This window comes from Columba livia, chromosome 19 (genome assembly GCF_036013475.1).
Source record: "Columba livia isolate bColLiv1 breed racing homer chromosome 19, bColLiv1.pat.W.v2, whole genome shotgun sequence".
Taxonomy (NCBI): domain Eukaryota; kingdom Metazoa; phylum Chordata; class Aves; order Columbiformes; family Columbidae; genus Columba; species Columba livia.
This window is the reverse complement of record NC_088620.1, coordinates 1819841-1837809: the sequence shown is the minus strand read 5'-3', so window position 1 is coordinate 1837809 and position 17969 is coordinate 1819841. Positions and strand designations below refer to the sequence as shown.

The 17969-nt window shown below is 46.1% G+C and overlaps 2 protein-coding genes across 9 annotated transcripts in view; one reads left to right on the top strand and one right to left on the bottom strand.

The window, feature by feature from the left end:
* Positions 1-6063: 6063 nt before the first annotated feature.
* Positions 6064-8195, bottom strand: NDUFA8 (NADH:ubiquinone oxidoreductase subunit A8). Its single transcript, XM_065035501.1, has 4 exons — positions 8024-8195; positions 7774-7937; positions 6766-6931; positions 6064-6312 (listed from the first exon to the last, which is right to left on the bottom strand). Exons 1-4 carry the CDS (start codon positions 8072-8074, stop codon positions 6175-6177), a joined length of 519 nt encoding a protein of 172 aa, XP_064891573.1. The 5' UTR covers positions 8075-8195; the 3' UTR covers positions 6064-6174.
* Positions 8167-17969, top strand: part of MORN5 (MORN repeat containing 5) — a 13640-nt gene continuing 3837 nt past the window's right edge. For 5 of the 8 annotated variants that reach the window (XM_065035496.1, XM_065035495.1, XM_065035494.1 and 2 more), the window contains exons 1-4: positions 8173-8291; positions 8357-8504; positions 8800-8911; positions 9814-9945. In XM_065035496.1, the coding sequence (XP_064891568.1) occupies positions 8245-8291; positions 8357-8504; positions 8800-8911; positions 9814-9945 (439 nt within the window). In that variant the 5' untranslated portion in view covers positions 8173-8244. Of the gene's footprint in view, positions 8292-8356; positions 8505-8799; positions 8912-9813; positions 9946-12371; positions 14370-17969 lie in introns of those variants that run through there. The other 3 variants (XM_065035498.1, XM_065035492.1, XM_065035499.1) reach the window with 3 other exon arrangements.

The window sequence follows — 17969 nt, the reverse complement described above, 5'->3', positions numbered from 1 at the left end:
GGTTGGAAGAAACAAAGGCTCCGAGCAAGTGATGATGGGGAGCAGAGCGGGGTTTGCAAGGACAAGCACTGCTGCTACATGTGTTTTGGGGACTTTTGCTCCCGTAACCCCTGCCTTGCTCTCTGTTCCCTGTATGTAGCCGTTTCCACACACCACATGTGGTGTTCAGTGGGAAATACCCTGTCCAGGCTGCTCGGTGTGACACTTCTCACCTCCCATTGCTCAGGCAGTGGGATCTCCATCTGCCCTCCCTGCTGCTGTGATTAGAAGGCAGGATGGGCAGAGTCTGTAGAGGAAAGCGTTTCAATCAGCAGGGAGCTGCTGGTGTGAGCGAGGAGGGGAGGGCGATGGCCCCAACGCTTCTGTCTTGGCTGCAGCTCCCCTGGGCGATGGGTCTGTGCCCGTCGTGGCCATGCAGAGCTTCCCCCAAGACTCCTCCAGGGCATTTTACAAGGACAAAGACGAGTAAACAAGCAGAGAGTGCTCATTTGGGTGGAACCAGCCCATGGCACGGAGGAGCCGGGGCAGAGAGGGAAGTGACATGGTGACATGCCCCAAGGCCACACAATGAGATAGTGCCGGGCAGGAAAGGGAAGCCGGGCTGCCTGTCCCCCAGCGCGGGCTCTGCCCTCCCGTCTTACTCTGTTCTTTCCCCTCTGCAACACGTTGGTGCAAAAGACAGAAAACAAACACGCGAAAGCCTGTAACAATAAAGAGCCCAATAACTGATAGTACGACTCCAGCAGCTGTAGGGAGCCAAGAGCTTCTTGGAGGGGGTTGGATGGAAGCTGTTTCCCTCCCTGCTTGCATTGTATTTCTTTCCTCTGCCAAAATGTGCTTCCTGAGTCTTGGGCAGAGCTCTGTGCCGCTGACCCTCACCTTCCTCTGTTTGGCCTGGCCGCGGGCTGGCCACGAGCGCCGGGGCCGTGCCTGGGGACACGCAGAGCCTCCCGCCGCGCACACGGCCGGGCCAGCGCCGCTGTCAGCGCCTTCCTGAGAACCGCAGCCAAGTCGGGCCACACCTGAGCATCCCACAGCAGCACCGGGCAGTGCAGGAGCAGGAGCGGCTGGGGACTGGGGGGACAATGGTTACAACCGATGTGATTCACGTTTAAGGGCTCCGTCCCGTCCTTTTCTCCCAGACAAAGATGGGTCAGGTTCCACTCTCCGCGCAGCTGTAAATGGGAGGCAGCGAGAACAAAGCAGAGGTCAGACGGTGCTCCAACCAAAGGGGTAATTCTGGCTCCATTAAAATCCTCGCTCCCGTTTGCATGGAAGCAGAAGGCTGTGCTATGACTTATAAAAAGCTGAACCACCCTCAGAGTGACTCATAGCCCTTAACAGAGCTGCCATGCTGATTTTACAAATATTAGAGCAGTGCCTCGGAGTCGGTGTTTTGTACGGTTTAACCTATCAACTTGGGAGCAGACCCATAGCTCTTTTATAAAGCTCCCCTTCCCCGTATTTTATTTCCATTCTTGGTGCCAGAATTGGAGCCAAAGCCGAGCTTAACAAAGCAACAGGCATGGCCGTTCTTCCCAGCCCTCATTTCCCCTGGTGAGAAAGAAGAAATTAATTTAAACCCTATCAAAACAGCAAAAGCTGTTCACCATTTTGTGCTGCAGAACACAGCGTGAACGAAACACTCACTTGAACCATCTGCATTTGCCAGCCCAGCCACGAGCACAGGAACACGCAGGTTGGAATCCTTTTGTTCAGGCATCTGCAACAGACAAATGCAGATAAACGTGATCCGAGCTATTTCACAGACAGCAAGGGCAGCAGCAACAGGGAGATGCTTGGGATGCAGGTGAGATAGAGGAGCTTTTACCTTATTAAACGCTTTCGTTTATTTTCTTTGAGCTCGTAATCCTGGATCCTGTCAGGCACAGCGAAGCTCTTCACGTCCCAGCGGTTTCTGCCCCTGTGGCAGCTCTGGGCAGCCGGGCAGGTTCAGGGCACACAGGACGCGGCTCCTTGTCACCTGTTCTCGCCAAGGACGTTGCGCACAGGAGGAACCCGCGCGTGCCTTAGGCTGGCCCAGGGGTTTGCAACACGTGTAGGGGAGTGGAGAAACCTGTCATTGAAACAGAGAGAAACCAAAACCAGGAACAGCCCCTGAGCTGCCAGGTGAGCTGCGCTGCTGCCCTCGGGCTCTGGGAGACACCCCCTTCCAGCAGCCGCTTGCGCTCGATGCGCTGAGTTACCGCCTTAACACCCAAAATAATGCTACAGGCTTCTTGCTTCTACTTGGCTGTTCTGTATTTTCTCAGATCTTCTCCCTTTGCCCAAGTACTATTTGTACCACGCTGGACTGTGCAGAAGCTGTCTTGGAACAGACTCGGATCAAGTCCCCAGCTAGAAGGGCTCACATGAAGAAAACACAAAACTATTAACAGAAGGGCAAGGTTGCACTATTGCGACCATTCAGTAAGGTCATGTCTATTCCTAATTAAAAGAAAGAACGTGTTTTTACACAAAGTTAAATGGTGCAATGAACCTGTTTGCTGCAATTGCCCATCATACTGCGAGCACTGGCCCTGCCATTTCAGAACCCTCCTGCTCTCTGCCGCACCAGGGACACCCCCTTTCTGAGTTCAGAGGAGCAAATATAACCTGCACTGGGATTTCCCAACCAGCTCCAGCTACTTTGGCTCTGCCTTAACTTCCTCGAGTCACATCAAATGTGATTGAGGTGATCAGAAGGTCTTCAAAACATTTTTCTTCCTCCTCTCACTTCACACCAAATTCAGGAGCTTCCACACGTAGGAAAACTCATCGTTCAAGTGAATTTGGTGGCAGAGACAAAAGGCCTCATCAAGTTTCTCTTTGCAATACTGAAGTAGCCTCAGGACTTTCATGATGGCAAAATCTTCACACAGACGCCCCAGATCGGCTCAATGCAGCCACAAGAGGGAGTCTTAAATCTGCTGTTTATATCCGTATGGGTTCTGCTTTCAAACCGCTCCTAGTCCAAGGGCGCACAGCAAAGCTCTCAGAAGGACTGTGCAAAGTTATCCCGAGCTCCAAATTTCTTCTCTGGCTTCATAGGAGTATCCTTGTTCTGAAGGTAAAGTGTCTTTAAAATTATGAATCCTTGGTATAAAGATGCAGGTTTTTCTTAGCGGGGGGGGTAGAGAATTACCTTATTCATCCATTCTAGGACCATGGTGCAACTGAAGGCAGAGGGAGAGCGGTACACGAATGGTTTTTGCCTCAGCCAATCTCAGCTTGCAACTGCTTGAAAGGCTCGTTCCACCTGAAACGACTTCCGGAAGTCTCTTTTTCAGCTTGGATGAGAATATGGATAATGACATGTCACAGAATTATGAAACTGGCAAGAGAGCTAAATAAAACCAATTGTGTCCCCCGACTCGCTCGGACGTGGCGGCTGTGAGCAGAGCGGGACTCGCTGTGGGTCTCCAGGCCTTTTTGGCTGATCATGCACCGTCTCCAGCCGTCACCTCGGGCACCGAGCAGAGCCCTTGAGAGCAGGACACGCCAAACCGCCTGATGTGTGGGACGGGGAATCGCTCTTCAGGAGGATGCTGTTGTGCTGGTGCCACGTGGCTCTGCCGCACCAGAAACGCACGCTCCCACCTTACCTAGATTAGGAACTGCACTGGGATTTTACTCTTCTCATCCGTAATGTGAAAGAACAGAGCAGGTTCTGCCCAATCTAACCCGTGGTGTGGGAAGTTACAATGACACTGCCTTAAAACGTTGTTAATTCAACACATGTGATTAGAAGCTCTGGCAGAGCTAAGAGCCTACAACATCACAAATAACACTTCTCACATCTCCAGTAAAATATCTGTGTTGAATCTGTACATGTCTGCTCTCCATCTGCCAAAAAAACGTCAAGATACATTCCTCAAAAATACTTTTATGGTCTTTACTCAGTCTTGACATTCACTTGTTCTAAGGTTTCCAAGAAAACATTACAGCTCCAAAGGGGGCACCTACATTTGAGTAAAGCCACAGGATTTTGAACAGAAATAGCTACACGCAGGCACTGTGCAAAGCGCCAGGAAACAGCTATCTGGCAACACTTTCACAGAGATTCAGCCAAGAGATAAAGACAGAGGTTCATGACAGAAGTGCTCACGGCACAGCTGAATTCTACTTGACTTCAGCACTTCATCGTCCTCCTCTCCTGTTCTCTTTTGCACATTCACCGGCCCACTCCTGCGGGGAACTGCACTGGAAATCCAGGCGAGCAGACGGTTAATTTTGGCTTTTAAACGTGGCCAATGCGTCGTTACTGATCAACCACCTCTGACCCAAGAGGTAGTAGATTCAGCTGTCATGAAGCAGACGAACAAACTTAAAGCTCTGAGGCTGCAGCATAAATCACTATTTTCCCCCCCTTACAGTCCCAGCCAACTTAAGGGTGGGGTTCGTAAAAGGCTGTTTAAAAAAAATTGCTCCCCTATTTATGCACGTCATTCTCTTCAGAAGCAATTTAATGGGAAAAATACTCTTTAATTATGATTAGGGGCTGACTACTGGAATGCCCATGCCTGTTTATTCAAAAGCAGATGTTCGGCAGTGCAATGTTTCATACATTATGCTGACAATAGTAAGTTATTAGCAAAACATAGCAAGTAATATCTGAAAAGTCTTTCTGCGAGGTTGCCTAACTATTGGAGTAGGTCAGCAACAAAAGATCAGATGTGACACGCGTTAACATCCCAGAACAATTCATCCTCTACTCGGCCAAACCTCATTTCACTCACTCAGCTGAATGTAATTAGACCTCGAGCTTGTCCTAATTTCAATCTCTGCAGAAAAGAGGCTATTTTTCTTCAGTGATGTGCGGCTGCTCTGAAACGCTGGCAGTGGCCTCACGGAGTGCAAAGGTGCACACCATCTCACGGATTTAGACACGGAGCTGGTAAGACCATACGATACATACATTAAAACGCAAACACGTATGTCACAGCACCTGCTTTGAGTCCCAGTCAACACAGCCAGGCAGAAAGCAGCGAGAGCCCGTGAGCCGCATGGTGCGGGAGCTATTTTTAGATAAATGTTATACAATTAGCCCTCTAGCTCCATGGATCAGAAACACATGCTGCAGCTCCTAGCCCATTACAGTTTAATCCCACCCCAAACAAGGAGATGGTAGATCTTCAGACCCTAATAACCGCTAGGCTCCTCAAGGAGCAAAGCACGACTCAAGTCTTCGCAGGATCAGCTGCATATGGCTTTGTGAAAACAAGTTCATTAATTTTTCTTCTGGCCTTTGTAATAAGGTTCTTGCTATTGGGTGGAAGTGGAAGAAAGTCTAGATCTACTTCCTATACAACATACGACCCTTAGATACTACAGAAAACATCAAGTGGATTTACTTCTCTATCAAAAAGAATATCATAGTGAAACAAGGAGAAGAATCTGCTCCAGACTCCTCAGGTCAGGGCCTTGACACAGAAGACAAGCCACCTTCTTACACCGCTTAAAGTGACACGAAGATCCTTTAGGGGGTAACTTTTCCTTGAAGGTGTTGAAAACATAGTGTGATCTTCCTGATGAAGTACCTTGTGTTCTCTCAATGTTTTTATTTTTTTAATGGAAGCAACTAACCCACCTGCATGAAGAACAAGCAGCTGGGAGCACAAGAACCTGTGTCAGAATCAGTACTGACCTGGTACCCAGCAAATGCCACAGATTCAGACTAAAACTTCATTCTGAGACAGATTTTAGGTTAAACCTATACAAAAGGAATCCCTTGGAAAAAAATACACAATTATCAGTTGCAAGACTAAGGGAAAACATTAACGTCTTTATTCTGAAAGTCTCCTTGATCCAAGTGACAGTGTTGTCACCCAGTAAATAAAGTCTCACCCCAGTTTGTGATTGTCTGAAGCAGTCGCCAAAGACTCAGGCTACAATTACACACATCTTGAACAAGCCTGGAAGTTACTATCAAGCACCTGACATTAATGTTAAGATGGCCCTAAGGCCTGCATGACTGCAGAGAACACTCTGCAAAACAGGGAATCACATTTTTTTTGGTTGCTGCGATGTGTGAGTATGTTTAAAGAAGTCTACTAAGCCATATAACAGTTTGGGGAATCTTTAATCATTAAACTCATACCCAACGCATACTGGACAATTTACATTTGCAAGCAATAAATCTTTGCACTTCGGTTAGAGCACAGTCTGCCCACTCTACCAGGACCAGAAAAAGAGCCGACTGCCGAATGGAGACGGCTTCAGCTCTCCTTCAATGGGTGGGTTCGGCTCTGGTCTAGGCCTAGAGTGATAGGCATTCTCGGGCAAAGGACGGTCTGTCTTCACTTTTGTAACCTGAAAAGAAAAAAGAAGTGATATGACTCCTCACAGTATTTAATAGAAAAGCTAGATTGAGTCAGAACTTAAAGGAAGAACTACCAATAAGTACCAAATAATGCTAAGGACACATTAATCCGATGAAAGCTCCTGTCTCCAGAGTACTTAAAAAGGGGGCAGGGAGGGACATTTCTCTCTTAAGCAAACAATAGTTCCAATGTGTGTGAACTTCACTGCTAAAGGAAAGGTCTCTGTGCTAGGAAAAGCAAAAAAGAGGCATTGCCTAAGAAAAACGCAAGTCTTTTGGAGAAAGCTGACAAAGTCTTGACTTCTAGTAAAGTCCACAAGTGTCCTGTGTTGAGTTCATGAATCACCTTCTGGCTGGGAGAAGTTTGCACCCTGGTCTGGATGAAATGCCCATAAGAAGGGAGAGAAGAACGTGTCTTTCCCATCAGGAAGGTGTGAAGTTACCTTAGAGAGGTCTCCCAGATCAGGTCTGACCCAACCCAACTTCTCCAGCACGCAGTTATCAAACACCGCCTGCTGCTTTCGGCACCGACGGAGCTCCTGCAAGTTGGTATAGTCAATGCACGTCCAATACTCGGTAAACGGCTCCGCACAGTGCGTCTTAATCTTCCTGTAAGAGATCACAGAAAGAAGTCAGTATTTGAAGTATTATAAACAGAACTTGATACCAATACCAGTAACATTTGTATCGTTGTAGGTACAAGTGGGGATAGTAATGACCAATGTGTGGAAGGTATTCTTGCTAGGTTGATGCACACAGCTTCTCCCTATGAGATCCTTGTTTTGTAAAACAATTTAGTGTACATTATATGATGTTGTAATATTTCCAAATTAATTTGACCTCTCGAGCTCAAGAAAACGTGTTTAGAACACAATTTTCTCTGACTGATAGCTGCTATACTAGAAGTGGACATGCTCTGAGCTAATTAAACTAAGCCTTTTACTAGTGACTTAAGAACACGACACTGGCACACACCCTGGGTCTACAGTTTTGGTCAGAAGAGGCAAACGGTGCATTTAATCAAGGTTTCACAGTAATGTGAAACAGCAAGGGCAGATGGGGAAGAGCTTGGGTGGGTTTCCTGGTATTCATAACACAGTTGCCAGGTGGAGAAGCAGCAAAACCTTCCACCCCCCCCTGCCAACCCAACCAAAACCCAGGGCAACACACTTCTGGAGCAGACACCACAGAGACACACACGAAAGGACAGATTCACACATAAATAAACAAAACACAATGCACGCGGCCTCCACCCCCAAGAGTTAGAAAAGCAATAATAAAGAGTTTGAAGGTCGTGGTGGCAGCATTTTAAATTAAACCAAGTGGGTGCCAACGCTGGAATAACAAAGCCCGGCAAGGGCGCCGTGCACCGGGAGAGCCCGAACCGGCCCCGGGAGATCCCGAAAGGGACCCGGGCGGAGCCGCTCGGGGGGCAGCGGGGTCCCGCTCACCTGAAGAAGTCGAGGGCGCATTGGTTGACCTGTCGCCCCTCCCGCAGGCACCGCCGCGGGTCCTTCTCCTCCCAGCGGCACAGCATGAACTCCTTGTTGGGCCGGTCGCACTGCGAGCCGTAGTGGTGTGCGGCGGCCTTGAGCACGGCCGAGCTGACCGTCACCTGCAGCGGGGGCACAGCGGCAATGGGGGCGGCCGGGCCCAGCGCTGCCCCGCGGGGAAGGGAAGGGCCCGCGGGCGCTCACTCACCTCCTGCACATCGAGCTCCTCCAGCGAGGGCACCTGCAGCGAGCCGGGCATGGCGGCGCCGCTCTCCTTGAGCGTCCCCCAGCGCCCGCCGCACCGCGCATGCGCCGCCGGAGGGGGCGGGCAGCGCGCATGGGCTGTGGGGCGGGGGGGCGGAGCTTTGTGTCCCCGCGGCGCCCCGGCGTTGCCATGGAGACGCGGCCGCGCCGTCGGGCCGAGCCGCCATGGAGCTGACGGGCGGGCGGTACCGCGGCGGCACCGTGCGCAGCAGGTGGGCCCGGCGGGGAGGGGGGCTGCCGCCCGCCCGGCCCCTCCCGACTGCTCTGTCTCCTGCAGGATGGAGGGACAGGGCTCCTACACGCTGCCGACGGGCACCGAGTACCGGGGCGAGCTGAAGGACGGGATGTTTCACGGAGAGGGAGAGCTGCTGTTCCCCGACGGCGGTTCTTACCGGGCGCTCTGGCACCGCGGGGTGCCCACGCAGGTACCCCGGGCTGGGGGACCCCCACCACCGCGGAGCGGCCCCGCCCGCAGGCCACGCTGCGGGGGAGGTTTTGAGCTGAAATAAGCGGATTTCTGAGCCAAGCCAATTTTCGGTCCCCTCGGCACATCTCGTCCCCAGACGCCGCTCGGGGCCGGGCGTCCCGCAGATGCGGTTCCCAGCGCTGCGCGGACCCGTGCGCAGCCAACGCGCGGTTTTGGCAGCGGGAACGCCGGCCCTGCTCGTGCTCGACCCATCCATCATGTTTATTAACTCTGTGCTTGAACATGTTTTGCAGGGGAAATACACTTTTGCAGATGGTCTCAAATACGAAGATAAAAAATGGCATTACTGTGACGGCTACGACAGAAGATTTTACACAGAAATCTGTTTTGGTCTTAAACCAGCAGGTACTGAATTGCGTTTGCGATCCTGAGAGTCTGGAAGGAATTAAACTAACAACTTTGCCTAAGAAAGATTAATTTGGCTACATGAGTAACATGGAGCAGAAATGCTCTGGCTAATTTCAGGCCCCGGCCGTCGGACGCTGCCAGAAGAATGCTGACACCACCTTCCAGCAGCGCCCAACGGCCGCGTGGGCTCTTCTTGAGTGACGACCCGCAGGACGGGACTCTGTTATCCGCAGCTTTTGACATCCTCATTAACCCTTTTATACATCTCGCCCTCACTGCATTAGCAGTGTGCTTTTAATATAGAAAACTTGAGCAAAAGCAATTCACTTACATCCAGAAGATCCAATAAAGTTTGAACGCGTCGGTCCCACGTAGCTTTTTAGTAGATACCAACATAAACATTTGTGTCCAGTCTATATTTTTGCTAAAGACCTTTGTAATATTGCTATTCGCCTGTAGTCAAAAGGCAAAAATATTTATGAAGAACAAGTGACTAAAATACATAATGTAATACATAAAATACTCTTCTTTATAGATAGGATATTTTGGCGATGACGTGTAGCCGTGCAGGGAGGCCAGCAAGTCCCCTGGCCCCGTTTTGGAGTTTGGGGTCAGATGTGTAATGTTCGCTCAGTGGGCTGAATCACAGGACTGTGAATGAGGAAATCAAAGTGATATCTTTTTATCACACATTTTCAGTATATGGATTTTTCCATTTTCATTTTCTCTATCTTTAAAATTGGCAAAAAGTTTCATACAATTTATTGTAAGGTGACCACGTTGTTTTTATAGTAAATGCAGTGGAAATGCAATATTTGTTAGTTATCTTGATCAAAGGCACAAATGCAAAATTAAAGGGCAAAATAAAGCAAACCCTTTGTTGTTGTTGTTTTCTTTAGGCATTTCTCAGCTTACAAATCTGGATCCTCCCCGAAATATCCCACAAGGATGTTACGACTGTGGTGATGGATTCTATGATCCTGAAACCAGGGTTGTTGTTGACTACAAACTCAGGTTTCTGAGAAACGCAGGTATGATTCACTTCTTCTGCAAGGTAAACTGAGTTTATTTGTCATGTTATGTTCTGGGATGCGTGATTCGATGTAAAACATTTTAAAAGTCCATTATTTGATTCTGTTATCACCGACCTAAAATATTTTTTACCTATTTATTTTTATCAGTGATTTCTGTATCCCCAGAGTTGTATAAATCATATTTTGCAAAATTACAATGAGGTATTCCCAAGCAGATATAAATAAATGTATTTTATTACCGTTTGGTATGTTAATCTCAGGAAGATGTTGAGTCTCTCCCATGATGATCTCAGGCAAGGGAGTGGCTGTAAGGTGCACATCACCCATCCTGAAAGGGAATAAACTCCGTGTTCTGAACCAGCAAAGGGCTTAAGCTTGTGCTTACCTCTAAATGTTAGAAGAGACCGTTTTATTGAAATAGGTCTTAGGGCTATGTTAAAATACCTTGCTGAACAGGGACCTTTCTTGTCACCTTGTATGGCTGTGTTCTAGGTAGAGTCTGGCAAATACTGAGTCTTGTGGATCAATACTCAAATTAATAAGCCTCAGGGCGAATTAGTTCTCATCAAGCCAAAAGAGAAACTTTTCAAATTAAAAACACGCAGAAGTGGGACAACTCAATAAGTGTAATCTGACTTGAAAAAGCGCTGTGTGTTCTGGCTGTTTAACCTTTGTGTTTATCACCTTTTTAGCGCAGATTTTTTAAAAATTAAAATTATTTCCGAAAGCACCCATCCACCCACCCCACTTCTTTTTTTGTCTCCTTCATGTCCAAACTGCAACACTTGGTGATTGCAGAAGGCAGAACGTTTCCACTTCAGTGTGACACAGTTTAACAGTTTTGTTGCTTGGAATCTCCATCTTTTCGATGGATTTACTATTTGTTGAAAAAATTCTGCTCAGCTCAACTTTCAGGAGTTTTCATATGTATACACTGTGATACTGGAGGAGGGAAGTGAAGGGGGGTTAAATGAATCGGAGATACCATCTGCTATAAAATATACCCTATGATACATGGCCTGTTTTATAAACGTTGAATAAAAACTGATCTAGATTATTACAAATGGCATTGATCCAAAATACTGGAATGCAGTGGGCCTACTGATGAGGAAGATAAGCACCATGCTTTCCAAAAACACAGGAACCTACACAGATTAGGACAGGAGGGAACGCCTTGGAATTCAATTTATTGTTTTTTAATCTGTTCTTTGAACTCATTGTCCTTTATGACATTTATCTCAAACCCTACAAACTATATCAATCAATATTTGCTAAGCGGAGCGGCGTGCAGCCCAATGGAGTTGTTGGAGAGGTGCTTTGCATGGCGGTTCCATTGAGAGCCCTGTACACAAAGTTAAACTTGTTGATGTGAGTGTGAAGGAGGAATGTGTCGTGTGGGCCAGACCCTTCCTCTCAAGAACACGAACACAATTGAAAAGCCCGGCACTTGCTCGACATCAGAGGAACTCTTACCGCCCCAGGAGAGATGATTCAGGACACAAGGCCACTGCGGTAAGGAAAAAAAAGAGAGGAGAAAAAACGCCAGCTGTAAGCAGAAGAAACTGAGGAAGAGGCTGGGATGACAGGGAACAGATCCAGAATTGCTCCATTATAGGTTGGGCAGGAAGGAGCAGGAAAACCTCCAGGCTTCCAGCCAAGTCTTGAAAGCATCAAAAGCAGATGGTAGGAAGCATTCAGGAAGTTCTTACAACAGCTTGACAGGTTTACCAAAATGACACGATCTTCCTCGGGTCTGGCAGCAGGCGTTCAGAGCGCTCCGGTTCTCACCTTTCACCCTGGGACGGAGCCATTTCTGATTGTTTCTGGTTTGTTTGGGAAGGAGGGCGAGGAAGCGCGCGGCCTTGGCACCGGCCTGCGGCCAAACGGGCAGCGTCCCGGTACCGCTCCAGAAAATAGGAGACGCCATTCGAAACTACCGAGTTTGCTCTCCTCGCTGCTTTGTCCAGATGAGCGTGTGTGGAGCACCGGGGAGGCTGCTGGTGAATTTGGCAAGCCTTGCTCTTCGCGAGCGTGGAGGTCTGATCCTCATTTACTGAACGAGCTCTTACTGCTAAAGCAGTGCAAAGGCCCATCGTGAAAACATAATCAGGCCCAGGGAATTAAATGACAGCAACAGTTTTCTTAAGCGTTTTTATCTAGCAAAGTTTTCCAAATTCTCATTAAAGTCCTGCAGTTATTGCTCCATCCCTAAACCTCTGTTTCCTCGGGGATGCTCAAATTTCTCTTGATTCTCCATGTGTTCTTCAATCTTTTCTTTTTTCCAGTATTGTGAAGTACGCGAAATTGGACACATAAATAAGAATAGGAATGCTCATTTGTAAGAAGATAGGTTGTTTGTTTTGAATAGATGCTAGTACTAGACTCCTGTTTCACTAGGACTATTATATGTTTTTTCTTTCCAGAAATAGGACTCCTGGCACCTTTGTAACCGTGTTTGGTCAAAAAGAGAGATGGCGAGATTTCCCAGTTTGTCAGTGAAAAGTAGAAAATATATGATGTTATTTTTAATGCAAAGCAGGGAGGTACAAGGAGAGCAGAGACATCCAGGTTTTAGGACCCCCAAACATCAAAGAAGCCTATAGCTTTCAAAGAGAAAATACAGTCAGTAATAGGAATTTTCTTCTACTGGCACGGAGAGATTACAGGAGATTGCCTGGGTCACCTCTCTGCTGATGAAAAGCAAAGACACTTAGATGAAAATCACTCTGTTTCTCTTCTGGTTCTCCCCAGGATGGGTTAAATCATAGAAAAGACACAAAGCCTGCCTTTACCGTGAAAGCTCAGGCAGGTAACTGAATTAACACGCATGTTATTGAGAGCACGATTCGGCCAGGAAAACCAGGACAAGCATCTTATCAGGAGGAGAGTTTTTGGTGTTGCTGCAATGCCAAGCCAGCCAGCAATCAGTTTGGGATTTCTACAAGCCTGGAAGTCTTGTCAAAAGCAGCAGGAAAAATCCTGCTGCTTCAGGAATCATTATGAGCTGAAAAGGTCAAGACTCAAGAACATTATTTTATTATCATTTAGAAAAGTCTGGGGTTAGAATGTCTGACGTCCCTTGGTTGCGAGGCTGACCCAACTCCACAGGCAAGGGTGCAAAGCCATTTTAATTCTGAGCCTTAGTAATCACAGACTGTAGTACAGTTTCCTCACATTGTTACCTTGGCATGAAGATTCTTATACTTGTTCTGAAAGAATTTAGAAGCAAAATTTTTTGAAAGTGCACAGCGACATATTCATCCATTCTGGGTTTATCCAAGTGTGCAAATCCATGAGATAAATCTCCTACATTTAGATGTTTTTGTCTTACAACTCAGAGCTGACTTGCACCGAGTGCTTTTTGAGAAATGTAGACTTGTCTGAAAAATGTAGTTGAGAAACAGAGCCATAACCGCTCAATAATTGCACAGGGTAATATTTCTGTACCTACCCTCATGTACCCCAAATACATGCAGATGTTTGCGTGCTCTTTCTCATAAACTACTGGAGAACTGGGTGTGGGATGAAGACCTGGCAATTTTTCAGGCCTGGAGTATTTCTGGAAAGAAGACAGCAAGTTTAACTTCAAGTCGGCTGTGGTGCAGGAAGAAAGATTGACTGCTCCTGGGGATCGTGCACGGAGCTTTATTCCCTGTTCTTCTTTGAAACTGCCCGTTCTGCTGATGGAGGGAGTGGATGAACACTGATTCCAGGCTGGTCCCTGCTCATTGCCTAAGAATGTAAGAGTTGTTTTGGCAGATGCCCTTAGCAAAGGAGAGGAGAGGAGAGCCCCAGCAACACACTTACAGAGGGAATATAGTATTTTTGTTCGAATGAATTTAGCTTCCCATAGATTTAAATGTCTACTTATAACGCAGGACCATTTAATCTTTTGTACATTTGTTTCTTTTTTATTTGACTTAAGATACTGAATTTAGATGAGGTTTAGTTCCTACATATTGAAACTCTTAAAAGCTCTTCAAATAATTGTTCTTTGGATACTTGTTAAGCTAAAGAAATCAGTTTTGATCGGCAGTAAAAGTTCATGCTATTTTAAGTGCAATGCTATAGCTATTTTCTGTTGTATATTTAATCATTTTGAATTATATGTCATGTAAAAGATTTTAGCTCTGGGGCATTTGCCAGATGGCTGATTCTGCATTTCACACAACAAAAGAAATAATGTTTGTGTAAAGCTCTTAAAAATAGTTGGTAATCAGTATATTCTACAACGAATAGGATCCAGACCTGTTTGGAAAAAAACCCCAGCTTTTGCAGAAATTAATTTAGAGGATTTGGTCTCTACCTCTGGGCTCCGAACAAAACAAATTGTGTCTATTGTTTGCTGATTTTTTAACATCTAACAAGTTAACTGAATTGTAAATTTTACTCATTTTTATGTTAAATGCTGTTTCTTGCAATCCATTGATCTTTTTCTCTTTGCTTTGGCTGACAAACTTATTTCTGAAAGCAGGGTTTTGTAGAGCAGAGAGCCAATACTACTCTCCATTTACAACAGTAGAGCTCACAACTGTGAGTAGCCATTTGCTGTTCCCGAAACAGCTGAAGTGCTTGTCCTTTTTCCTGCTAACTCCTTTCTCTGGCCTCTTTGATTCATATTCCTCCAAAACAGCATTGCAAGACATATTTTCTCTGTGTACCGTGGCACTCAGCTTGTTTTCCTTGCCCACAAAGCTCTACACAAGTCTGCACAACTTCAGTTCTTGATCTTGTCTCCTCCATCTCCCACACACTTTTTTCTCTTATGTCCAGTCCCAGGACATGGGGTTTTTTTACCCACATTCATACAATTCCAGTTTCCTGGTTCTTGCTTTCCAGACCCACTGCTTCTACAACAGTCAGAAGATTTGAAAAATATTACATTAAGGGAAAGGTTACAAATGGCATCATAGCTCTTTCTTCTGGATCTCCAAGTGTCGCTCATCCATCTCTTCCTATTTTTTGGTTGGAGAGCTTTTGTCTTGAGGTGAGAGCTTTGGACCTAAATAATCTCCCATGCTTACCAAATAAATGAGTCGAGGAGCCAGATCTTAAACGGAGGAGAGACAGCACATCAGCAAGTGTCCAACTGGGATGGCTGGGGGGGAAGGCAAACAATGGGTGTGGAAGTGGAGATGGCAGAAGGAAGCGGAGTCTATCTAATGTAAAGACCCCAGACTCCTACAAGAAGTAGCTTCGTGTCTATTCTTACTCTACCCCAAACACTTTTTAAAATGTTGGACCAATTCTCCTACCCATCATATGCTCTTTTAATATATTTTTATATAGCAATGAGTCAATATTATTTATATTCAAGACTACAGCCAACAATGATAATATTAATATATGCATCGTGATGTAAGTTACTACAATAATTTCAGTAGCTATAGCTTTTGCAGATATATTGTCCCTTGTGGCTTCCTGGTCTTAAAAAAAACCTGTGAAAATTTCAATTCCAAATAGTGGCATGCCAAGAATAACACCTTTGTTTGTGTGCCGGCCATCCTATTGTGTATCCATTAAATAGGTTACACACAAGTCTTATAGGCACTTATATTCAACTATACGGTTCATGTGAAAACAAATTTTAGGAGAGATGGAAAGTTCATTTGGGGGCCATTTTGGAATTACAGTAATTAGAAGTAAATGGAAGGCTGAGAATTTGTGGGTGGAAGCAAAGGTTAATTGGAAATGTATTTTCCATTTTCTTGCCAGCGTTGATGTTGGTGGGGTCAGGTGCAGTAAGGAAAGTGGTGCTGGGGATGTGAGAGGGTGGTGGAAATGAGAGGGGTGTGCCAGGCAGGATCCACGGCCGAGATGCTATCACACGCCAGGGGAATTGTGCAGTGGAAGAACGCGATAAACTGCGCTGCGGGTGACGGGAGGAGCCCGGCACCCGAAAGAATTAAACGATACTGTTGTTTACAATGGTCTGTGTGTGCTTGGCCCTCTGCAAACAGAGAGGAAACTCCGCTCTCGGTCAAGGATTGTCTGCTGTAAACACCGGCTCCCACGAGCCATGGCCGACACCTGGGGTGCAGGGTCCTCGGGAGTCGCTCATGGCTGAGGTTGCCACAAGCAACGCAGAAATGCAATAGCTCGAAGCAAATCGTTCTAAACTTTGCAATATGCATTTAATATAGGAAGATTAAATGCACCTAAATTACAGTATATTTTCATGTCGTCCCTTGGAAGCACACTGAAGCAAGCCCACCCTGAATTTTCAGCTGTTTCTAATCCTGGCTGAGAGATAAATCTGCAGCGCGTAGCTGGGAAAGTCTCTTCTGCCACTACTCCTAGACTGAGCATTGAAAATGAGACAAGTGGTTTCGTTTTGCAGAGATGTTGAGCAGAAATGCACTGATTTAAGCGGGCTGCAGTCTGAGCTCGCTGTGGAACACACCTAACAGCATTTTTGACAGACCCCTTTTGGACAGGGAGTTTGGAGCTTCCGCTAAGCCACCCAAACTAAGGAAGAAACTTGCAAAGCAACAATTGTTGAGAAGAACAAATTTTGAAATGGGTTACTTACAGGAACATAGGACAACCAACTGATTTAGTTGGGTCTTATTTGCCTAAAAGGCCTCTACCCGGACTGACCTGTTGGCTGCGCAGCCCCTGTCCAACAGCAGGTGAGCGGGACCCGCGGCCCTGGTCAATCACCGCTGCGGGCAGGCGCTGCTGCGGGGCTGGATCGTGCGGGGGGAGCCAGGGCCGGCTCCGACGCCTCTGCCTGCTTAACGAAAACAGCCTGCATTAATTACCAAAATTAAAAAGAAGTTAGCCCGGTTTGGGCTGGCTGAGGGGCTGGCCCACAATACTCAAAATATGTCTTGTGGGTGCTAGAAAACTGTTCTTGTTTTTGACTGAGACAGAAGGAAATAATTCAAAAGAATCAGTCAATACTCACATGTATTCTAACGGCTCATACATTCAAATCTCTCACTGTCTCTGTTTCAAGATTTCAATGATATGTCATGATAACAATATTTCATTAACTTTGGATGAAATAACCTTTACTAACTGAATAGGGATACAGCACATTGCAATAACATTTTCAGACAAAGCTTTTTTCCTTTACCTTCAAATATCAACGTGGTCAATGGTCTTCAGCAAAGTCTGTTCCATGAATGTATATTCTACTGAGGAAAATCTAAAAAAATGGATAAACTTTTAAAGATAAACATGCTGACACAAAATTCAGCACACAACATGGAGAGCCCCACACCACCTAATTGTGCACAGGCTGATAATTCACCACTGATTAAAGAGTTTGGTGGGTTGTTTTTTTTTTTTTTCAAATCTTTTTTAAAAGGAAAATTACTTCTGAAGGTGAAGATGTGCTTAGACAATCATATTAACATATTCAAACAATTGCAATTTGCAAAATAGTAATTACAACTCACTATCCGGTAGCATTAATCAAACTTCAAGGTTTAATTCCATTTTAAATATTGATGAAATGTGATTCTCCAATCTAACCCTGGTGTTGCAGGGTTATGGAAGCAGCCAGTGACAGAAAGAGAGGAACGTGTAGTTAACAAGCAGCTGCCACAAAGAGGGATCGGCATCTGTGATTTAAATTGTTAGCTGCACAGTCAGGTAGAGTGTAAAAAGGGTAGTCAAGAGGCTGTTAAGTCCATTGCTGCCAATTACTAACAATCAGGGAGGAGCTTTAAGACTTGTTCAGTACAATAAACCCAGTTTGTCTTGTTTCAGGGGTTACTACTGAAGAGGTTGCAGCTGCACTGATTCAAATAGCCCTAAAACTACAGTAATTATCAACCAGTCTTCTTTAGTGTAGCAAAAGTATGTTTTACCATAGCTTAACTCTTTACATTCTAATATTTCCCTGCCTCTTCTCGCATAGCTAGCCCTGCAGCCATTCTCATCTCTGGGCTTGTGCTGGATCATTCTCCCATTTCCCCTTGCCCAATGTGAGGAGCAGTAGTGCGGTGCGCCTGCCTCGAACCCCAGTTCTGCAGATTTGCTTTAGGGTATTTTTTGGAATAGTGAGTCAT